The 24,115-nt window shown below is 42.4% G+C and overlaps 1 protein-coding gene across 5 annotated transcripts in view; it reads left to right on the forward strand.

Moving 5' to 3' along the window:
- LOC135507833 (arfaptin-1-like) overlaps window positions 1-22,789 on the forward strand; it is a 44,323-nt gene extending 21,534 nt beyond the window's left edge. For 4 of the 5 annotated variants that reach the window (XM_064927517.1, XM_064927516.1, XM_064927518.1 and 1 more), the window contains 5 exons: window positions 6,290-6,402; window positions 6,996-7,217; window positions 16,982-17,139; window positions 17,478-17,652; window positions 20,503-22,789. In XM_064927517.1, coding sequence (XP_064783589.1) covers window positions 6,290-6,402; window positions 6,996-7,217; window positions 16,982-17,139; window positions 17,478-17,652; window positions 20,503-20,658 — 824 coding nt within the window. In that variant the 3' untranslated portion in view covers window positions 20,659-22,789. Of the gene's footprint in view, window positions 1-5,377; window positions 5,486-6,289; window positions 6,403-6,995; window positions 7,218-16,981; window positions 17,140-17,477; window positions 17,653-20,502 lie in introns of all 5 variants that reach the window. The other variant, XM_064927519.1, reaches the window with a different exon arrangement.
- The last annotated feature ends 1,326 nt before the right edge of the window (window positions 22,790-24,115 follow it).

Below are 24,115 nucleotides of genomic sequence, written 5' to 3' on the forward strand. Positions count from 1 at the left end.
TCCATCCACCAACACCACGTTGCACCACAGACTGTCCAGGAATTGGCGGATGCCTTAGTCCTGGTTTGGGAGGGGATCCCTCAGGAGACCATCCGCCACCTCATCAGGAACATGCCTAGGCGTTATAGGGAGGTCATACAGGCACGTGGAGGCCACACACACTACTGAGCCTCATTTTGACTTGTTTTAAGGACATTACATCAAAGTTGGATCAGCCTGTAGTGTTGTTTTCCACTTTAAATTTGAGTGTGACTCCAAATCCAGACCTCCATGGGTTGATAAATTTGATTTCCATTGATAATTTGTGTGATTGTTATCAGCACATTCAACTATGTAAAGAAAAAAGTATTTAATAAGAATATTTAATTCATTCAGATCTAAGATGTTATTTTAGTGTTCCCTTTTTTTAGCATTTATATATATATATATATATATATATATATATATATACACACACACACACACACACACACACACACACACACACACACACAGTGCCTTGCGAAAGTATTCAGTCCCCTTGAACTTTGCGACCTTTTGCCACATTTCAGGCTTCAAACATAAAGATATAAAACTGTATTTTTTTGTGAAGAATCAACAATAAGCGGGACACAATCATGAAGTGGAACGACATTGATTGGATATTGCAAACTTTTTTAACAAATCAAAAACTGAAAAATTGGGCGTGCAAAATTATTCAGCCCCCTTATGTTAATACTTTGTAGCGCCACCTTTTGCTGCGATTCCAGCTGTAAGTCGCTTGGGGTATGTCTATCAGTTTTGCACATCGAGAGACTGAATTTTTTTCCCATTCCTCCTTGCAAAACAGCTCGAGCTCAGTGAGGTTGGATGGAGAGCATTTGTGAACAGCAGTTTTCAGTTCTTTCCACAGATTCTCGATTGGATTCAGGTCTGGACTTTGACTTGGCCATTCTAACACCTGGATATGTTTATTTTTGAACCATTCCATTGTAGATTTTGCTTTATGTTTTGGATCATTGTCTTGTTGGAAGACAAATCTCCATCCCAGTCTCAGGTCTTTTGCAGACTCCATCAGGTTTTCTTCCAGAATGGTCCTGTATTTGGCTCCATCCATCTTCCCATCAATTTTAACCATCTTCCCTGTCCCTGCTGAAGAAAAGCAGGCCCAAACCACGATGCTGCCACCACCATGTTTGACAGTGGGGATGGTGTGTTCAGCGTGATGAGCTGTGTTGCTTTTATGCCAAACATAACGTTTTGCATTGTTGCCAAAAAGTTCAATTTTGGTTTCATCTGACCAGAGCACCTTCTTCCACATGTTTGGTGTGTCTCCCAGGTGGCTTGTGGCAAACTTTAAACAACACTTTTTATGGATATCTTTAAGAAATGGCTTTCTTCTTGCCACTCTTCCATAAAGGCCAGATTTGTGCAATATACGACTGATTGTTGTCCTATGGACAGAGTCTCCCACCTCAGCTGTAGATCTCTGCAGTTCATCCAGAGTGATCATGGGCCTCTTGGCTGCATCTCTGATCAGTCTTCTCCTTGTATGAGCTGAAAGTTTAGAGGGACGGCCAGGTCTTGGTAGATTTGCAGTGGTCTGATACTCCTTCCATTTCAATATTATCGCTTGCACAGTGCTCCTTGGGATGTTTAAAGGTTGGGAAATCTTTTTGTATCCAAATCCGGCTTTAAACTTCTTCACAACAGTATCTCGGACCTGCCTGGTGTGTTCCTTGTTCTTCATGATGCTCTCTGCGCTTTTAACGGACCTCTGAGACTATCACAGTGCAGGTGCATTTATACGGAGACTTGATTACACACAGGTGGATTGTATTTATAATCATTAGTCATTTAGGTCAACATTGGATCATTCAGAGATCCTCACTGAACTTCTGGATAGAGTTTGCTGCACTGAAAGTAAAGGGGCTGAATAATTTTGCACGCCCAATTTTTCAGTTTTTGATTTGTTAAAAAAGTTCGAAATATCCAATAAATGTCGTTCCACTTCATGATTGTGTCCCACTTGTTGTTGATTCTTCACAAAAAAAATACAGTTTTATATCTTTGTTTGAAGCCTGAAATGTGGCAAAAGGTCGCAAAGTTCAAGGGGGCCGAATACTTTCGCAAGGCACTAATATATATATACACACACACACACACACACACACACACACACACACACACACACACACACACACACACACACACACACACACACACACACACACACACACACATCCTTATCATTTATCGCCCTCCAGGTTCCCTCGGAGAGTTCATCAATGAGCTTGATGCCTTGATAAGCTCCTTTCCTGAGGACGGCTCACCTCTCACAGTCCTGGGCGACTTTAACCTCCCCACGTCTACCTTTGACTCATTCCTCTCTGCCTCCTTCTTTCCACTCCTCTCCTCTTTTGACCTCACCCTCTCACCTTCCCCCCCTACTCACAAGGCAGGCAATACGCTCGACCTCATCTTTACTAGATGCTGTTCTTCCACTAACCTCATTGCAACTCCCCTCCAAGTCTCCGACCACTACCTTGTATCCTTTTCCCTCTCGCTCTCATCCAACACTTCCCACACTGCCCCTACTAGGATGGTATCGCGCCGTCCCAACCTTCGCTCTCTCTCCCCCGCTACTCTCTCCTCTTCCATCCTATCATCTCTTCCCTCTGCTCATACCTTCTCCAACCTATCTCCTGATTCTGCCTCCTCAACCCTCCTCTCTTCCCTTTCTGCATCCTTTGACTCTCTATGTCCCCTATCCTCCAGGCCGGCTCGGTCCTCCCCTCCCGCTCCGTGGCTCGACGACTCACTGCGAGCTCACAGAACAGTGCTCCGGGCAGCCGAGCGGAAATGGAGGAAAACTCGCCTCCCTGCGGACCTGGCATCCTTTCACTCCCTCCTCTCTACATTTTCCTCCTCTGTCTCTGCTGCTAAAGCCACTTACTTCCACTCTAAATTCCAAGCATCTGCCTCTAACCCTAGGAAGCTCTTTGCCACCTTCCCCTCCCTCCTGAATCCTCCTCCCCCTCCCCCCCCCTCCTCCCTCTCTGCAGATGACTTCGTCAACCATTTTGAAAAGAAGGTCGACAACATCCGATCCTCGTTTGCTAAGTCAAACGACACCGCTGGTTCTGCTCACACTGCCCTACCCTGTGCTCTGACCTCTTTCTCCCTCTCTCTCCAGATGAAATCTCGCTTCTTGTGACGGCCGGCCGCCCAACAACCTGCCCGCTTGACCCTATCCCCTCCTCTTCTCCAGACCATTTCCGGAGACCTTCTCCCTTACCTCACCTCGCTCATCAACTCATCCCTGACCGCTGGCTACGTCCCTTCCGTCTTCAAGAGAGCGAGAGTTGCACCCCTTCTGAAAAAACCTACACTCGATCCCTCCGATGTCAACAACTACAGACCAGTATCCCTTCTTTCTTTTCTCTCCAAAACTCTTGAACGTGCCGTCCTTGGCCAGCTCTCCCGCTATCTCTCTCAGAATGACCTTCTTGATCCAAATCAGTCAGGTTTCAAGACTAGTCATTCAACTGAGACTGCTCTTCTCTGTATCACGGAGGCGCTCCGCACTGCTAAAGCTAACTCTCTCTCCTCTGCTCTCATCCTTCTAGACCTATCGGCTGCCTTCGACACTGTGAACCATCAGATCCTCCTCTCCACCCTCTCCGAGTTGGGCATCTCCGGCGCGGCCCACGCTTGGATTGCGTCCTACCTGACAGGTCGCTCCTACCAGGTGGCGTGGCGAGAATCTGTCTCCTCGCCACGCGCTCTCACCACTGGTGTCCCCCAGGGCTCTGTTCTAGGCCCTCTCCTATTCTCGCTATACACCAAGTCACTTGGCTCTGTCATAACCTCACATGGTCTCTCCTATCATTGCTATGCAGACGACACACAATTAATCTTCTCCTTTCCCCCTTCTGATGACCAGGTGGCGAATCGCATCTCTGCATGTCTGGCAGACATATCAGTGTGGATGACGGATCACCACCTCAAGCTGAACCTCAGCAAGACGGAGCTGCTCTTCCTCCCGGGGAAGGACTGCCCGTTCCATGATCTCGCCATCACGGTTGACAACTCCATTGTTTCCTCCTCCCAGAGCGCTAAGAACCTTGGCGTGATCCTGGACAACACCCTGTCGTTCTCAACTAACATCAAGGCGGTGGCCCGTTCCTGTAGGTTCATGCTCTACAACATCCGCAGAGTACGCCCCTGCCTCACACAGGAAGCGGCGCAGGTCCTAATCCAGGCACTTGTCATCTCCCGTCTGGATTACTGCAACTCGCTGTTGGCTGGGCTCCCTGCCTGTGCCATCAAACCCCTACAACTCATCCAGAACGCCGCAGCCCGTCTGGTGTTCAACCTTCCCAAGTTCTCTCACGTCACCCCGCTCCTCCGCTCTCTCCACTGGCTTCCAGTTGAAGCTCGCATCCGCTACAAGACCATGGTGCTTGCCTACGGAGCTGTGAGGGGAACGGCACCGCAGTACCTCCAGGCTCTGATCAGGCCCTACACCCAAACAAGGGCACTGCGTTCATCCACCTCTGGCCTGCTCGCCTCCCTACCACTGAGGAAGTACAGTTCCCGCTCAGCCCAGTCAAAACTGTTCGCTGCTCTGGCCCCCCAATAGTGGAACAAACTCCCTCACGATGCCAGGACAGCGGAGTCAATCACCACCTTCCGGAGACACCTGAAACCCCACCTCTTCAAGGAATACCTAGGATAGGATAAGTAATCCTTCTCACCCCCCCCCCCCCTTAATGATTTAGATGCACTATTGTAAAGTGGCTGTTCCACTGGATGTCAGAAGGTGAATTCACCAATTTGTAAGTCGCTCTGGATAAGAGCGTCTGCTAAATGACTTAAATGTAAATGTAAACCTGATCTGTCACATCTCAACTGGCTAACCCATAAACGCATCCAAAGGCAAGTCTATGAAGACAGTAAGGCCATAATGATGGAACACTGTCACTTTACAGCAACATCCCAATGCTTTTCATTAAAAGTTGAGCATAGGCTTATCCCATGGAGTTTTCACTGAGAAGTAACATCAAACCAAATGTCAAGGTGCAGGTATAGTACATTGTCCAATGTGATGTCAGGTAGTCCAATTGCTCTAGGAGTCTTTACTTGGTACAATATGAACCGCGTTGCGCCACTGAACCCATTGGATCCCATTTTAGTCCAGTGGTACTGTTATGTGCCTGTCATCTCCAGATTACACCCCTTATTTGGTCTTAGTGGTGTGCTGCTACATTTATAGTACCATTTTAAAGGAACATCCAAGGAGGACCCATGGGAGGTTCCATTTGACAGCTCTAGATAGGTGGGTGTTGATGAATTGACTTACTAATCAATCGCCACTGTTGCCTGCTGTTTCCAGTGTTGGCAAGCCAGCCCACGTCTCCCGTGGCACCTGTAGCTCCCAGCTCAGCCTTGGCTAGCCGCCTGGCGCGGCCCATCAGCGATAGTCAGACTGAGATACAGAAAGGTACCTACAGCAACAGAGATGAGAAATACGGACCTGTTTTCTGCTCCCTCTCTTCTTTCTGGTTGGGATTTTCTCCCTGGCTCTCTTTTTATCAAGGTTCTGTCATTCCTTGAAAATCCATCGCCCATGTCTTTCAACTTCTGTCTTCGCGTCCTTCCCCTCTCTCTCCTTATTTGTTCAATTTCACCTTTGGCTTCTAGCTGTGAAGGATGTGACTGCCTCAACTTGACGGTCTCTGGTTCGTAACAGCTGAGTTTAGGCTACTGGCAACTAATTCTGACGGTTGTCTACATTTCTCCCATAGCTGGCTGTAAGGGTCCTCGTCTTGTTTCAACATTTCACAAACACACACTTGCTAGGACCAACCAAGCCTTCCACAGATTCACCCGAGTTTTAATCAGCATCCCTGCTTAACTCCTGTATCCTCCTTGCATCACTGGGCTCCCGTAGTTCCTTGCAGGTTGTCCCTTCTACTCTAAATTAAACTCCTTGCAGTTGCTTGTATTTCCCCTGCAGGTAAACGTGTATATACTTGTGGTATTTTAGCTGAAGAGAATAATTCTTGTGGTATTTTAGCTGAAGAAGATAATTGTCAAAGTATCATAGTCGGCATCTAACTTTGACTCAGTGTCTCCATGTTCCAGTCTGACACGACTTGAAATTGCAAATCAATCCTATGATTGATTCACCATAGTTTCACATCTATGTTTTATATTCTCTTAACACTTTATGATATCTTACCAGAGCTCCAAGCTAACAGATACAGCCTCTCTCAACATTCATGACAGTCGCCTTTCTCTTCAGGCACTATGCAAGGGCAGCCACATAGCGGGCCGGTGGTCCTGGCAGATGACTTGAAGAACCCGGCCATGGAGAAACTGGACCTAGTGAGGAAGTGGAGCATCAACACGTACAAAGTAATACTTGCCACCAGCACCTACTGCCCCCTCCTTCTCTCACTCACATATTCTCAACCTTGCTTTTCACACCTCTATCTCCTTAGTCCCTCCCTCCCACAATCCATTTCTGACTTGGACAGGTAAACTACCCCTTTTTCCTTTCACTTTTCAAACTGGCTGGCATCTGCAGCTGGCATCTCAACACACACACACACACACACACACACACACACACACACACAGCTTTTCATAGCCATAGTTGGATTGGTGAGCTACCTATGATCTCATCTGTCCATTATTCCCCATTGTGCTGTGAATGTTTACTGATGGCTCCCCTGCTTTATTGTACACTTACAAAAGAATGAAACAAAAGGGTTGCTGTAGAACATCTGATGCAGTGATAATACACAACACTACATACATATTTTTAATATCCATTTAAAGATATTGCCTTGAATGTGATCACAGCTTTAGGTCAGTTACACTGGGATAATATATGCTAACGCTAACTTGTTTGAAACACAAGGTCTGTTATTTTAGAATGCTAATGCTAAATCGTTCCATTCCTTTGGTCAGTTACATTAGGAATGCTAACACTTCTCTCCCCGCAGTGCACCAGGCAGATCTTGTCGGAGAAGCTGGGCCGCGGCTCACGGACGGTGGACCTGGAGCTGGAGGGGCAGATTGAAGTGCTGCGCGACAACAAGCGCAAGTACGAGCACGTGGTCAAGCTGACCCAGACTCTGGCCAACCAGCTCACCCAGATGATGCAGACTCAGCGGCAGCTGGGCGACGCCTTCGCTGACCTCGGCCTCAAGTCGCCGGAGCTCCATGTGAGTCAGACACTCTTTTAATTTTTTCTTTGACCTTACCGAGGAACCTGAAGCTGGAGTAGGTTGAAGTAGTTGACACTAACCACTTGATACAGGATATTTTTAAATTCTTTATGCCCGTAATGTTAATGTAAGGTTAGGATTGGGGGTAAAGTAACCTCTTCCTAGATCTGTGGTTTGGGGCATACCTTGTAAGGATGGCCATTTCATTCGCTGGTTCTTTGTCAATACTCTGAAATGACTTCCTTTCCTCGCTTTTTAATTTTTTCATAACCCCTTGATAGCTAGGTGAAAGAACTGGATAGGTTTCCACTATTTTGCTTTCACCTGTCAGATCAGTCAGTGATTTTCTCCCTTTTTTACTTGAGCTGCTTCAGGTTGCCTCAGTGTGGATGATTCTGAGTGGGTTCACTTGTGTTGAATTCTCAAACGCACTAAAAGCCTTTGATAAATTGTTTTAATTTGTCTCTATATAAAATGGATTTAAGACAGACCGCTTCATGCAAAGCCAGAACTATTATGTGACTTAGCTGTTTCATACATGATGCATCATTTATTGTTTGTAGTAAATGCGTTATTGATGTACACTGAAATAGTATGAAATACTAAACAAATGTCCTTTTTCCCCCCTGCACTGACTCTCTTGAACTGGCTCTATGCACACTCACACATACTACACTGGCACTCCAACACACACACACACACACACACACACACACACACACACACACACACACACACACACACACACACACACACACACACACACACACACATTGCATACGCTCAATACACATAAAACACGCCTACATGCATATTGACGCTACACTCACCAATACACACTTTCACACTCTTCACATAAACAGAGTAGCAGCAGTGTATCTATCCATCCTGACAAGGGGTTGGAACCAAAATTATTTCCCAATCGATTTGTTCTGAACAGAACCGTATTTTCTTTTGTTCCACTGTTCCAACCAGCAAAATGAAGTTATGAACCAGTTCGAACCACCAAAAAGTAATGGTTTATATAGGTTCTTTCTGTTCCTTTTTAAACCTCTGAAATCATTGTATATTTTTTTTTTTACATTAAATTACTTCACCAGTGGATAGAGCAGCTTGCTATGGAGGGGGCAAGATATGTAAATGCATTGGACAGACAAGTGTAGTGAAGGGCGAGGAGAGCGCTGGGCATGAAGCAATGGGCATGTTGTTATGACATGCATGATCTGAATTAGACCCACAAAATTATATCTACGAAGGAGCGGCGTCTTTGAAGAAAGTTTGAATGTCTTTGAACTTCAGAGTTGGCTTAAAACCTCTTGATACTCCCCATCCCGGATCCGGGATCGTGAATAAAGCCTCAGGCTCATTAGCATAACGCAACGTCAATGATTTCTGAAAATCGCAAATAAAATGAAAATAATGCGCCTGCTCTCAAGCTTAGCCTTTTCTTAACAACACTGTCATCTCAGATTTTCAAAATATGCTTTTGAACCATAGCAAATCAATAATTTGTGTAAGAGTATTGCAAGCTAGCTTAGCATTTTGCGTAGCATTTAGCACGCAACATTTTCACAAAAACCAGATAACCAAATAAATAAAATCATTTACCTTTGAAGAGCTTTGGATGTTTTCAATGAGGAGACTCTCAGTTACATAGCAAATGTTCAGTTTTTCCTGAAAGAATCTTTGTGTAGGAGAAATCGCTCCGTTTTGTACATCACATTTGGCTACCAAAACGAACTGAAAATTCAGTCACCAAAACGTCAAACTTTTTCCGAATTAACTCCATAATATCGACCGAAACATGGCAAACGTTGTTTAGAATCAAGGTGTTTTTTCACATATCTCTTCATTGATATGCAGTTCGTGGAAGCCTGCTTTCCCCTCAGAATCGCATGGAAAAATACCAGCAGCTGAAAATGACGCACCAATTTCGACGGAGGACACCGGGCGGACACCTGGAAAATGTAGTCTCTTATGGTCAATCTTCCAATGATATGCCTACAAATACATCACAATGCTGCAGACACCTTGGGGAAACGACAGAAAGGGCAGGATCATTCCTCTCGCATTTACAGCCATATAAGGAGACAATGGAAAACGGAGCCTCAAAAATCCTGCTGATTTCCTGGTTGCCGTTTCATCTTGGTTTTGCCTGTAGCTCCCGTTCTAGGGCACCCACAGACAATATCTTTGCAGTTCTGGAAAATTCAGTGTTTTCTTTCCAAAGCTATCAATTATATGCATAGTCGAGCATCTTTTTGTGACAAAATATCTTGTTTAAAACGGGAACGTTTTTCATCCAAAAATGAAATTGCACCCCCAGAGTTTCAAAAGGTTAACTAACGTTGGACCAGAGCTAGCCTTTGATCATGACTCTCAGTTCCATAATGTGGCTAGAGTTTTCAAGCGCTAGACCAGAGCTAGTGTGTGTGGAGTGGCACCAGAATTAAAATAAAAAATACTTTTGTAGTTAATAAATCCAATGTAAAATGTGACATCGGTAGTATCCTTAACCAGAATTGAAAAAGTTAATCCATTGTTCCCTAATTTGAAAATCCCCCTCCCTAATTTTTTAATTGCGGTTTTAACGTCAATAACTACAGTAGACTGCATGCTTCGGAGGGAGGGGAGGTAGCCTACACACACTGGTAAAGAATTTCAGCTGGCAGGCAGGCAGACACTATAATAAGTTTGCAAAGCCCTCACTGTCACTCATAGGTGCTTTGTTGCTTTTTTTTTGTGGGACTGGAGATAAATGACCGGAATGTAAAATAAGGTTATTTATTAACCCGTTTCCATGCTTTTAAAATAGTGTTTTTGTTCCCAGTAACAGTATAGATCACTTTTGTTCTGGTTCTGTTCCTCCCAAACATTTAGTTATTTTACAGTTTTCAGTTAGTGGGGCAAAAAAAGTATTTAGTCAGCCACCAATGTGCAAGTTCTCCCACTTAAAAAGATGAGAGGCCTGTAATGTTCATCATAGGTACACTTCAACTGTGAGAGACAAAATGAGAAAATAAAATCCAGAAAATCCCATTGTAGGATTTTTTTTATGAATTTGTTTGCAAATAATGGTGGAAAATAAGTATTCGGTCACCTACAAACAAGAAAAATTTCTGTCTCTCACAAACCTGTAACTTCTTCTTTAAGAGGCTCCTTTGTCCTCCACTCGTTACCTGTATTAATGGCACCTGTTTGAACTTGTTATCAGTATAAAAGACACCTGTCCTCAACCTCAAACAGTCACACTCCAAACTTCACTATGGCCAAGACCAAAGAGCTGTCAAAGGACACCAGAAACAAAATTGTAGACCTGCACCAGGCTGGGAAGACTGAATCTGCAATAGGTAAGCAGCTTGGTTTGAAGAAATCAACTGTGGGAGCAATTATTAGGAAAATGGAAGACATACAAGACCACTGATAATGTCCCTCGATCTGGGGCTCCACGCAAGATCTCACCCCGTGGGTTCAAAATGATCACAAGAACGGTGAGCAAAAATCCCAGAACCACGCTGGGGGACCTAGTGAATGACCTGCAGAGAGCTGGGACCAAATTAACAAAGCCTACCATCAGTAACACACTACACCGCCAGGGACTCAAATCATGCTTTTGGGCTGTTTTTCTGCAAAGGGACCAGGATGACTGTCCGTGTAAAGGAAAGAATGAATGGGGCCATGTATCGTGAGATTTTGAGTGAAAACCTCCTTCCATCAGCAAGGGCATTGAAGATGAAATGTGGTTGGGTCTTTCAGCATGACAATGATCCCAAACACACCGCCCGGGCAACGGAGTGGCTTCGTAAGAAGCATTTTAAGGTCCTGGAGTGGCCTAGCCAGTCTCCAGATCTCAACCCCATAGAAAATCTTTGGATGGAGTTGAAAGTCCGTGTTGCCCAGCAACAGCCCCAAAACATCACTGCTCTAGAGGAGATATGCATGGAGGAATGGGCCAAAATACCAGCAACAGTGTGTGAAAACCTTGTGAAGACTTACAGAAAACGTTTGACCCCTGTCATTGCCAACAAACACTATATAACAAAGTATTGAGAAACATTTGTTATTGACCAAATACTTATTTATCACCATAATTTGCAAAGAAATTAATCAAAAATCCTACAATGTGATTTTCTGGATTTTTTTTCTTCTCATTTTGTCTGTCATAGTTGAAGTGTACCTATGATGAAAATTACAGGCCTCTCATCTTTAAGTGGGAGAACTTGCACAATTGGTGGCTGACTAAATACTTTTTTGCCCCACTATGTTCCCTGAACCGGTTCCAACCCCTGATCCAGATTGTCACTTTTCTTATCCCTACTTGCATGAACACATTACCTCAACTACCTCGTACCCCTGCAAATTGACTCAGTACCGGTACTCCTTGTACATAGTCTTGATGTTGTTATTTTGTGTTAATATTACCTTTTTTTTAGCACATTTTCTTACTTTTTAACTTTGCATGGTTTAGAATTGGCTTGTTATCAAGCATTTCATGGTGAATTCCACACCTGTTTAATTCGGCGCAAAATACATGTTTTTAAGTATTTGCTTATGCGTAAATGATAGCAACCTAAAACCCTTGTCAGATTTAAAGGCAATTGTAAACAGTAAACTGGGTGAGTCCTGAACTTCATGTTCTTTCTTTATTGTAATGGGATTTATGCACATCCCCAACTGCTGCCTAATGAAAGGTGTGTGTGTGTGTGTGTGTGTGTGTGTGTGTGTGTGTTACAATGTTCTGTTTTAAGATGGTAGCACTGCGACGTTTAATCTTAGATTTTTTTAACAGCCTTCTGTTTTATAATGAGTAAGTCTGTCAAATTGTTTATTTGCTGTGACATTTAGGCCTAGACGTTCATTGGTTTGTTAAGAGTTAAGACTTCCATTTGTATTAAAGGTTTAAATAAACATGTTTCTAGATTTAAGAAAGCACAACTCATGGTTGGAAGTTAAATGTTACTGTCTGAATTGTTATTTGATCTATGAGCTTTCAATTGGAAACCCTTGATGGGAATTTTATTATGATTAAATGTACACTACCGTTCAAAAGTTTGGTCACCTAGAAATGTTCATGTCCATTTTTAAAATAAAAAATCAAATTGATCAGAAATACAGTGTAGACATTTAATGTTGTAAATTACTATTGTAGCTGGAGACGGCAGATTTTTCATGGAATATCTACATAGGTGTACAGAGGCCCATTATCAGCAACCATCACTACTGTGTTTAAATGGCACGTTGTCTTAGCTAATTCAAGTTTCTAATTTTTTTAAAGGCTAATCGATCATTAGAAAACCCTTTTGAAGTTATATTAGCACAGATGAAAACTGTTGTCCTGATTTTAAAGAAGCAATAAAACTGGCCTTTTTTAGACTAGTTGAGTATCTGGAGCATCAGCATTTCTGGGTTTTATTACAGGCTCAAAATGGCCAGAAACAAAGACCTTTCTTCTGAAACTCGTCAGTCTATTATTGTTCTGAGAAATGAAGGCTATTTCATGCGAGAAATTGCAAAGAAACTGAAGATCTTGTACAACGCTGTGTACTGCTCCCTTCACAGAAGAGCGCAAAATGGCTGTAACCAGAATAGAAGAGTAGGAGGCCCCGGTGCACAACTGAGCAAGAGGACAAGTACATTAGTGTCTAGTTTGAGAAACAGATGCCTCACAAGTCCTCAACTGGCAGCTTCATTAAATAGTGCCTGCAAAACACCAGTCTCAATGTCAACAGTGAAGCGGCGACTCCGGGATGCTGGCCTTCTAGGCAGAGTTGCATAGTAAAAGCCATATCTCAGACTGGACAATAGAAAATAAAATGTTATTTTGTGCACCGGGGCTTCCCACTCTTCCTATTCAGGATAGAGCCAGTTCGCGCTGTCCTGTGAAGGGGGTAGTACACACATTACCAACAAACTAACATGCCCCAAGCACACCAAGACTGTCGTGAAGAGGGCACAACAGAAACTATTCCCCCTCAAGGGACTGAAAAGATTTGGCAAGGATCCTCAGATCCTCAAAAGGTTCTACAGTTGCACCATCAAGAGCATCCTGGTTCCATCACTGCCTGGTATGGCAACTGTCCGGTCTCTGACCGCAAGGTACTACAGAGGGTAGTGTGTACGGCCCTGTACATCACTGGGGCCAAGCTTCCTGCCACCCAGGACCTCTATGTCAGAGGAAGGCCCTAAAAATTGTTTGACTCCAGCCACCCTAGTCATAGACTGTTCTCTCTGCTACCGCATGGCAAGCGGTACCGGAGCGCCAAGTCTAGGACAAAGTACTTTAAAACGGCTTCTAACCCCAATCCATAAAACTGCTGAACATCTAATCAAATGGCTACCCAGACTATTTGCATTGCTCCCCTCCCCCTTACGCTGCTGCTACTCTATCTATGCCTAAGTCACTTTAATTACTCTACCCACATGTATACAGTGCCTTGCGAAAGTATTCGGCCCCCTTGAACTTTGCGACCTTTTGCCACATTTCAGGCTTCAAACATAAAGATATAAAACTGTATTTTTTTGTGACGAATCAACAACAAGTGGGACACAATCATGAAGTGGAACGACATTTATTGGATATTTCAAACTTTTTTAACAAATCAAAAACTGAAAAATTGGGCGTGCAAAATTATTCAGCCCCCTTAAGTTAATACTTTGTAGCGCCACCTTTTGCTGCGATTACAGCAGTAAGTCGCTTGGGGTATGTCTGTCTCTCTCAGTTTTGCACATCGAGAGACTGAAATTTTTTCCCATTCCTCCTTGCAAAACAGCTCGAGCTCAGTGAGGTTGGATGGAGAGCATTTGTGAACAGCAGTTTTCAGTTCTTTCCACAGATTCTCGATTGGATTCTGGTCTGGACTTTGACTTGGCCATTCTAACACCTGGATATGTTTATTTTTGAACCATTCCATTGTAGATTTTGCTTTGTTTTGGATCATTGTCTTGTTGGAAGACAAATCTCCGTCCCAGTCTCAGGTCTTTTGCAGACTCCATCAAGCTTTCTTCCAGAATGGTCCTGTATTTGGCTCCATCCATCTTCCCATCAATTTTAACCATCTTCCCTGTCCCTGCTGAAGAAAAGCAGGCCCAAACCACGATGCTGCCACCACCATGTTTGACAGTGGGGATGGTGTGTTCAGCTTGATGAGCTGTGTTGCTTTTATACCAAACATAACGTTTTGCATTGTTGCCAAAAAGTTCAATTTTGGTTTCATCTGACCAGAGCACCTTCTTCCACATGTTTGGTGTGTCTCCCAGGTGGCTTGTGGCAAACTTTAAACAACACTTTTTATGGATATCTTTAAGAAATGGCTTTCTTCTTGCCACTCTTCCATAAAGGCCAGATTTGTGCAATATACGACTGATTGTTGTCCTATGGACAGAGTCTCCCACCTCAGCTGTAGATCTCTGCAGTTCATCCAGAGTGATCATGGGCCTCTTGGCTGCATCTCTGATCAGTCTTCTCCTTGTATGAGCTGAAAGTTTAGAGGGACGGCCAGGTCTTGGTAGATTTGCAGTGGTCTGATACTCCTTCCATTTCAATATTATCGCTTGCACAGTGCTCCTTGGGATGTTTAAAGGTTGGGAAATCTTTTTGTATCCAAATCCGGCTTTAAACTTCTTCACAACAGTATCTCGGACCTGCCTGGTGTGTTCCTTGTTCTTCATGATGCTCTATTTTTCAGTTTTTGATTTGTTAAAAAAGTTTGAAATAACCAATAAATGTCATTCCACTTCATGATTGTGTCCCACTTGTTGTTGATTCTTCACAAAAAAATACAGTTTTATATAGTTATGTTTGAAGCCTGAAATGTGGCAAAAGGTCGCAAAGTTCAAGGGGGCTGAATACTTTCGCAAGGCACTGTATATTACCTTGACTAACCGGTGCCCCCACACATTGATTCTGTACCAATACCCCCTGTATATAGGCTCGTTATTACACTGCTCAAAAAAATAAAGGGAACACTTAAACAACACAATGTAACTCCAAGTCAATCACACTTCTGTGAAATCAAACTGTCCACTTAGGAAGCAACACTGATTGACAATAAATTTCACATGCTGTTGTGCAAATGGAATAGACAACAGGTGGAAATTCTAGACACCCCCAATAAAGGAGTGTTCTGCAGGTGGTGACCACAGACCACTTCTCAGTTCCTATGCTTCCTGGCTGATGTTTGGGTCACTTTTGAATGCTGGCGGTCATTTCACTCTAGTGGTAGCATTAGACAGAGTCTACAACCCACACAAGTGGCTCAGGTAGTGCAGCTCATCCAGGATGGCACATCAATGCGAGCTGTGGCAAGAAGGTTTGCTGTGTCTGTCAGCGTAGTGTCCAGAGCATGGAGGTGCTACCAGGAGACAGGCCAGTACACTAGGAGACGTGGAGGAGGCAGTAGGAGAGCAACAACCCAGCAGCAGCGGTACCGCGACCTCCGCCTTTGTGCAAGGAGGAGCAGGAGGAGCACTACCAGAGCCCTGCAAAATGACCTCCAGCAGGCCACAAATGTGCATGTGTCTGCTCAAATGGTCAGAAATAGACTCCATGAGGGTGGTATGACGGCCTGACGTCCACAGGTGGGGGTTGTGCTTACAGCCCAACACCGTGCAGGACGTTTGGCATTTGCCAGAGAACACCAAGATTGGCAAATTCGCCACTGGCGCCCTGTGCTCTTCACAGATGAAAGCAGGTTCACACTGAGCACTGGAGTCTGGAGACGTCGTGGAGAATGTTCTGCTGCCTGAAACATCCTCCAGCATGACCGGTTTGGCGGTGGGTCAGTCATGGTGTGGAGTGGCATTTCTTTGGGGGCCCTCCATGTGCTCGCCAGAGGTAGCCTGACTGCCATTAGGTACCGAGATGAAAACCTCAGACCCCTTGTGAGACCATATGCTGGTGCGGTTGGTCCTCGGTTCCTCCTAATGCAAGACAATGCTCGACCTCATGTGGCTGGAGTGTGTCAGCAGTTCCTGCAAGAGGAAGGCATTGATGCTATGCACTGGCCCGCCCGTTCCCCAGACCTGAATCCAATTGAGCACATCTGGGACATCAAGTCTCGCTCCATCCATCCATTGCACCACAGACTGTCCAGGAGTTGGCGGATGCTTTAGTCCAGGTCTGGGAGGAGATCCCTCAGGAGACCATCCGTCACATCAGGAGCATGCCCAGGCCACACACACTACTGAGCCTCATTTTGACTTGTTTTAAAGACAATCCATCAAAGTTGGACCAGCCTGTAGTGTGGTTTTCCACTTTAATTTTGAGTGTGACTCGAAATCCAGACCTCCATGGGTTGATAAATTTGATTTCCGTTGATAATTTGTGTGATTTTGTTGTCAGCACATTCAACTATGTAAAGAAAAAAGTATTTAATAAGAATATTTAATTCATTCAGATCTAGGATGTTATTTTAGTGTTCCCTTTATTTTTTGAGCAGTGTATTTTACAGCTGCTCTTTAATTATGTTAATTTTGTTACTTTTTAAAATTTGTTTTCTTAACTGCATTGTTGGTTAAGGGCTTGTAAGTAAGCATTTCATGGTATGGTACACTTGTAATTCGGCGCATGTGACAATACAATTTTATTTGATTGAGAGGTCACTCAATATCCATTAATCTCTTTTGGAAATGCATCATATTTCAGGGAATTAGTATTTTGATCATATTCAATGATACTATGCTTGCTCAGATAACTACCATAGAACAATTGTATTATCTTATTGAATTGTCTAAAAAGTGTGTGATGCAATCTTGTCTTTCAGGAGGAGTTTGGCTACAATGCTGACACTCAAAAACTTTTGTCCAAAAATGGGGAGACCCTATTGGGAGCAATTAACTTCTTCATTGCCAGTGTGAACACACTGGTGGACAAAACAATTGAGGACACTATGATTAACATCAAACAGTATGAAATTGCCAGGTAATGAGAATATCAGTTTAAATTGGTTTACTGTTACTCATTGATTGACGTGCATCCTCTTTTTTGAACATTTTGACAGCATACGTTATTCCTAGTCATTTTCTGAAATTGACTCAGTTTAGGAAATTGCCATGTCCGAGTTAGTGTTTTGGGGGGGGTTCATCAATGTTTTGTAGGATTTTGTTTGACTGTTGGTTGTGTTACTACCCCTAGCTTGTTCCCAGATCTGTTTGTGTTGTATAACCAGCTCCTCGTTGTCTGGAAAAACGTTGACCGTTGGCAAGTGAAAAGAAAGAGTATGTATTTGACTTTCGTCTGGTTTTTGACACCCCCTGTAGAGTTGAGTTCGACGCGTACCGCACAGACCTGGAGGAATTGAACCTGGGCCCGCGGGATGCCACCACGCTGCCCAAGATAGAACACTCCCAGCAACAGTTCCAGATCCACCGCGAGAAGTATGAGAAGATGCGCAACGACGTCTCCGTCAAGCTCAAATTCCTGGAAGAGAACAAGGTACTTCAGAAGCTAGTTTTTGCTGCCATTTCAGGAGACATGAGTATTCTTGGTCTTTTCAAGGGCTAGTACAGAATACATTTGACCAAATTTTGCATCCTTACTAGGATGTAATTGTCTTGGAACCTTTGCTGTCAAGGGATTAACATGAGTAACCAGGATCCCGGGACTGTCTCGGGAACACTCTTCACATTTCCCGAAATAATAACCTTGGAAATTACAATATTTTTCCCCAATGTGGCATTAATGTAATTCCTTATAACGCAACCCATCCCGTTAGCGGGATCATTTTCATCAACAACTGCAGAATTGCAGAGCGCCACCTTACATTTTTTTTTACTAAAAATATGTGCAATATAGCTAAACACGGCCTATCTTTTTGTTAATCGACCTGTCGTGTCAGATTTTGAAAATATGCTTTACAGCGAAAGCAATCCAAGCGTTTGTGTAAGTTTATCGCTCACTAGACAAAACATTATGAACACCTAGCATCAAAGTAGCTTGGTCACGAAAATCAGAAAAGCAATAAAATTAATCGCTTACCTTTGATCTTCGGATGTTTTCACTCACGAGACTCCCAGTTACATAATAAATGTTCCATTTGTTCCATAAAGATTATTTTTACATCCAAAATACCTCCATTTGTTTGGTGCGTTATGTTCAGAAATCCACAGGCTCGAGCAGTCACGACAACGCAGACAAATTCCAAATAGTATACGTAATGTCCACAGAAACATGTCAAATGTTTTTTTGATAATCAATCCTCAGGTTGTTTTTAAAATGTACAGTATAATCGATAATATATCAACTGCAACTCTTTTTCAGTAGGAGAGGGAGAGACAAAGGCTGCCCCACTCTGTTGCGCAAGCAAAACTCATGCGAACACCCAGCTTATCCACTGACTTGATGCTATCTTTCTCACTCATTTTTCAAAACAAAAGCTTGAAACTATATCTGAAGACTGTTGATACATTGAGGAAGCAATAGGAAAAGGAATCTGGTTGATATCCCTTTAAATGGAGCAAAGGCATGCTATGGAACATAGAGCTTTCAAAATAGAAGCCACTTCCTGGTTTGATTTTCCTCAGATTTTCGCCTGCAATATCAGTTCTGTTATGCTCACAGACAATATTTTGACAGTTTTGGAAACTTTAGAGTGTTTTCTATCCTAATATGTCAATTATATGCATATTCTAGCATCTGGGCCTGAGAAATAGGCCGTTTACTTTGGGAATGTTATTTTTCCAAACATAAAAATAGTGCCCCATAGCTGAAAGAGGTTAAAATACACTACATGCGCATAGAATATCACATTATCCAAGCAGGGAAGCTTTCTTTAGCCTGGCATATTTTCTTCACACAAAGTCATCATAAATTCAAAGCACATGCCTAATTGACACTGCCGGACCGCACATTCAACCCGAATGCAGTTAATAAACAGCACAGTATAGCCTATAAAATGAGTGCTGCTTTGAGCTGTCATTGTGACTCTTTAGACAGTCACAAATGTTATAGGCCTATGCCCAATTTACTACATGGGCATCTCTGTCACAGACATTAAGTCTGCTAACAATTCAGAGAGGCATGAGGGGAAATTATATTTTCACCTAGAGCTTAGGCTATTTTCCTATTCATTCCCACTGAAACCAAAATCCTGACACCTGTTTCGCATGAAAATTCCTAACTTTATTCTGTAATTCATAGATTGTATTGTCAAAGCACGTCTCTTGCCTGTGTGTGTCAATTCCCCCGCTTCTCTGCACTGCCTCGTGCTTGCTTACTATATGAAAGCTTCGGTTGAGAATGTGTGATCAACAAACAATATGAGAGTAGATATGGATATTTTTTTAACAGGGTTGGTCCTTGTTAAAATACTTTAATATTTAAACAATTTCCACTCTTCAGCTGATGAATAATGGGGAGATGATCTGTTGAATCAACTTGCTTTTGCCAAATTAGATATTCTGTCATTTGTTGAAGGTTATCTAGCAAGCTTAGCAAGTTTGGTCATTTTACTTTTGTTTGACTGTTACAACGTTTGTATGATTCGATAACACTATACTCAGGGTGTGTCCTGAGTGTGAACTGTGTCGAGAGCCTACTACTGAAATGTGCTGAATTAATTGAGGAACATGGTAACGCTCTGAATTTATGAACGGCCTGATTCACAATGTCATTGGCGATCAAAGATAAAGTAACTATCATTACTAAATATCAGTTTAATTTGCTCTGAAATCTTTACACAGTGGCGTAGCCAAGCCGACAATGTGTTGCAGAGCCCTTCTTATTTAGGCTGAACCCTGGCACAGTGACCATATCTTGGTTTTAAATGTGCATCTTCAATTTTTGCATTATTTCCTGGGATTCTCTGAATAAATATGAATTATTCCCACTATTAAAACTAGATACATCTTTAGGAAAATATTCATCATTACTGCCAAGTCGGCCTGGTCTCATTGACTAGACCTAACATAGTAAAACCAAATCTGGGACACTCAAATTGTAAGATATTACGTTTGGTATGGTTACTTAAGGTAAAAATTAAAATTGTAATTCGTAACATATCATACGAAATGGGTAATGGACAGCCACAGATGAATACATACCATAAGTGACATGTCATATTAAATGGAATGTCTCTGATTTACGTACAGAATAATATATAATGCTCTGAGACCAGGTTGGCCAAATCTCTAAAAAGTCTTGAAAAGTCTACTGGGATATTTGCTGTATCAAAACAAACTTGTCCATTACACAGTTCTTCAACAGGCATTCAATTTGAGTATGTGTTTGATTACTCTGGTGTGAGTGCTCATGTCCTCTTTGTTCTTTCTCCGCCACCTTTCCCAGGTGAAAGTGTTGCACAACCAGCTGATCCTCTTCCACAATGCCATTGCGGCATACTATGCAGGAAACCAGCAGCAGCTGGATCAGACGCTCAAGCAGTTCCACATCAAGTTGAAAATGCCCGGCGGGGATACGCCATCTTGGCTGGAGGAGCACTAATCAACCGACCCACCCCCCCCCAAAAAAATCCACTGGTTTGTTCTGGAGAGGCTCCAGAATTACTGTGAAGCAACAGGAAACGCTCTCCGCTCCTTGTCTGCCTCTGTTCCTCCCACTTTTCTTCAGGATTGTAAAAGGTTTTTAGGCAAAGCAACACTAAGACAAAGAATTAATTAAAAAACAAAAATATTTGTCAATCTCTTGGTTGATAAACTGTAAGTTCTGTTTTCTACTATTTTTTTCTTGTTCTTCCTGAACAAGGAAATCCATTGACCGTTGTTCTAATCGTGAAGTGGCACTCTTTCTCTCGTTCCCTTTTTTACTTGGAACTGTTGCAGTTCTTTTCGATTCATGGGAAATTCACTTTTTGGGGTTGATTTGACAAATCTAGTGAGAGCACGGAGATGTTAAATACATTTTGAAAAGTGTATGGCCTTTTTACTCCAGCTTATTAATGTTGTAGCTCGTTACCGCAGAGACATTTTGGGGACAAAATGTCCTTCCTCTATTTGGCTCTGCATCCAGTTGGATAATTTATCTCCACTTGTTGTAAAAGTTTGGCCACCCATCGATGAAGTAACACTAATGATAGGCATCATTAAATTTACATGATGTATCATAAGCTTGTGTGACACCTGTTATACCCAGTGTATGACTGTAGGAAATGGATTACCGCAGCTTTGGAATTCGATAGCGTAGATTAGATGGTTGGTTTTCACTGTTTGTCATTGTACTGTAATGAATAGCGCCGCTGGGCATTTTATAAGAAGTGTCAATGTCACGTTTATGGTGCTATTATGTTGCAGTAATGATGTTCAAGTAGTGTTAACCATTTGTGTTTGACTTTAATCATGGGTATATGATGGACAATATTAATTATTGAATTGAACATTTTGTAATTCCAGAGAAATTGAAGGACCAGCCTTACCGCGTGAACTTGATGTGCCTTGTTTTATGTCTGTACAAGTCTCTCGCTCTGTCTGGTGTTTCAGCTAAACACAGACCCCTCACACTGCCAGCTTCAGGACCACATAGCAGTAGATGGATAAAGAATGGACCAAACATACCTACATTGCATACACTCCAAACCAACATAAACCACTCAATTGTTCCATTTCACTATTACCTCGCCGTGTGAGTCGAATCCTTTTTGCCGCATTTAAGGGGGGTAAATATGAGTAAACAGCTAGCGATTTAGCTGCTAATTAAAGAGTGATACTTATCTGCTTTAAAACTAACCTATATGCTAAATGAGAACGTAAATGTTTGCATTTTGGAATCAGAGCAACAAAAGTTCAGTCTTGGCATTGTACAACGACAATCTCTATGCTAGTTAATGGCGCAAACAGCACAATGTGACAGTGAAATAGGGTGATTCCCTTGACTTTCCAATTGCAGTCACTTTTTAAAACGTTATTCTCTCAAGTATATAATATCGCACATTTATGTACTATGAGACAAAAAAAACACTTGTGTAAGAACTGTGTATATGAGAAGAAACCTAAATGAAAGTGGACTTAACTTCTTGTACATAGGAAAGACCAGCATCCTTTTCTTGAGCTTCTAACCTTTTGAATAGTTATTTTCTGAATACTATAGTTATTTCCTTCGAAAGGACCACAGACCAGCTGTCTCGTCCCTGCAGGCAAAATATGGCATGGGATTTCATAATGATATATTCTGGTTGTTGAAATGTTAGATAGCCAGATGACAACCAGGTGAAGACCTCTTTTTCATGACGCCATATTTTGGTTATCTGGTAAAATTATATCTGAACACCTTCCCTTTAGAACCTGACCATAATGTTCACAAAAGACATCATAATGACGGTATTGTAACCACTTTTGCCCACTGGGGTTCCTGTCTTCTACTTGTACCTACAGTACCGTTCCTGCTGTACAACAGCGTGTGTGTATTGTACATCAATCTGTTGTTCAATGACATGATGTAAGCATAGATATATATATATATATTTGTAATTTCCTCTTATCTTAGATCTATTATAGGGTATATGAATGAAGACATGGGGCATTTTTCTCATGCTGATTAACAGATGTTGAGTTCAAAAACAGGTTTCTGAATGTTGTGCAATGTCTTTTGGGGGAAAATAATAAAATGTTTTCTTCATAAATGGCTCCTTTTGGTGTTTTTGTATGTTTGCAATAATCGAGCGCAGGCATTTGATATTTTCACAATGTCTTTGCATTCGGTGCCTTTGTATGATGTGTGTACAGATTTGGATGTTTTGGCTTCATGTGGTGCTGCCACCAGTGGCTGGTATTGAGAAGGCTTAGCTACAGTATATAAATAAAATATATTTTCTGGTGTCACCTTTTTAAGAAAAGCTTACACCAACGTGCATTTTAGGTTGTTTTCTATTGATAAAGGAGATAATTCATTATGGAAGCATCTTGTATATAACTAAAGCACATCTTAAAACTGAGTGGAATATTTGTTCTTTTTTTTTTTTTTTTTTTTACAATTCCAGTGCAACATCTTTTGAATTGAGGCTTTTCCAAGTGGAAAGCGTTTTATTTTAGAATCACCTACCTGCAACACCCAAAAGGCTTAAGCGTCACAGAATCTAACTGATTAGTTAAAAAACAGAATGGATGTGACTGTCTTCTCAGAGCCATTACAAAAGTAAAAGCAAATGCTGGTGGAACTGATTTGTGCTTAATAAATTGCTGTCGCTCTGCAACTTGTCAGCAATTAAACTTTGCTCGCTCCTGGTCAGTTTTCAACTCTTTCAATCCTCAGATTCTATTGTTTGTCCTTTTTGATTGTACAATTTCAGAAAGTCAAAGCCTATCAGTTAACAGTCCTTCTGTGGTCATCAGACATTAACAGTGTAAGTGCTCACTCACCGGATCTATTATTCATAAGGATAGACTCTTTGTATGGCATATGTTCTTTGTTTGCCTAGATATGTTACTGTAATATAGAATGATCCATTCTGTATAACTGTTTGGCATGTAAAACGCCAGCATGAAGTCATAAGTGTGCCTCGAGGTGTGGGGTAAAAAAGTATTTAGTCAGCCACCAATTGTGCAAGTTCTCCCACTTGAAAAGATGAGGCCTGTAATTTTCATCATAGGTACACTTCAACTATGACAGACAAAATGAGAAAGAAAGAAATCCAGAAAATCACATTGTAGGATTTTTAATTTATTTGCAAATTATGGTGGAAAATAAGTATTTGGTCAATAACAAAAGTTTATCTCAATACTTTGTTATATACCCTTTGTTGGCAATGACCGAGGTCAAACGTTTTCTCAAAGTCTTCACAAGGTTTTCACACACTGTTGCTGGTATTTTGGCCCATTTCTCCATGCAGATCTCCTCTAGAGCAGTGATGTGATGTCTCTCCAAAGATTTTCTATGGGGTTGAGATCTGGAGACTGGCTAGGCCACTCCAGGACCTTGAAATGCTTCTGACGAAGCCACTCCTTCGTTG

Source organism: Oncorhynchus masou, chromosome 21 (genome assembly GCF_036934945.1).
Source record: "Oncorhynchus masou masou isolate Uvic2021 chromosome 21, UVic_Omas_1.1, whole genome shotgun sequence".
Classification (NCBI taxonomy): Eukaryota; Metazoa; Chordata; class Actinopteri; order Salmoniformes; family Salmonidae; genus Oncorhynchus; species Oncorhynchus masou.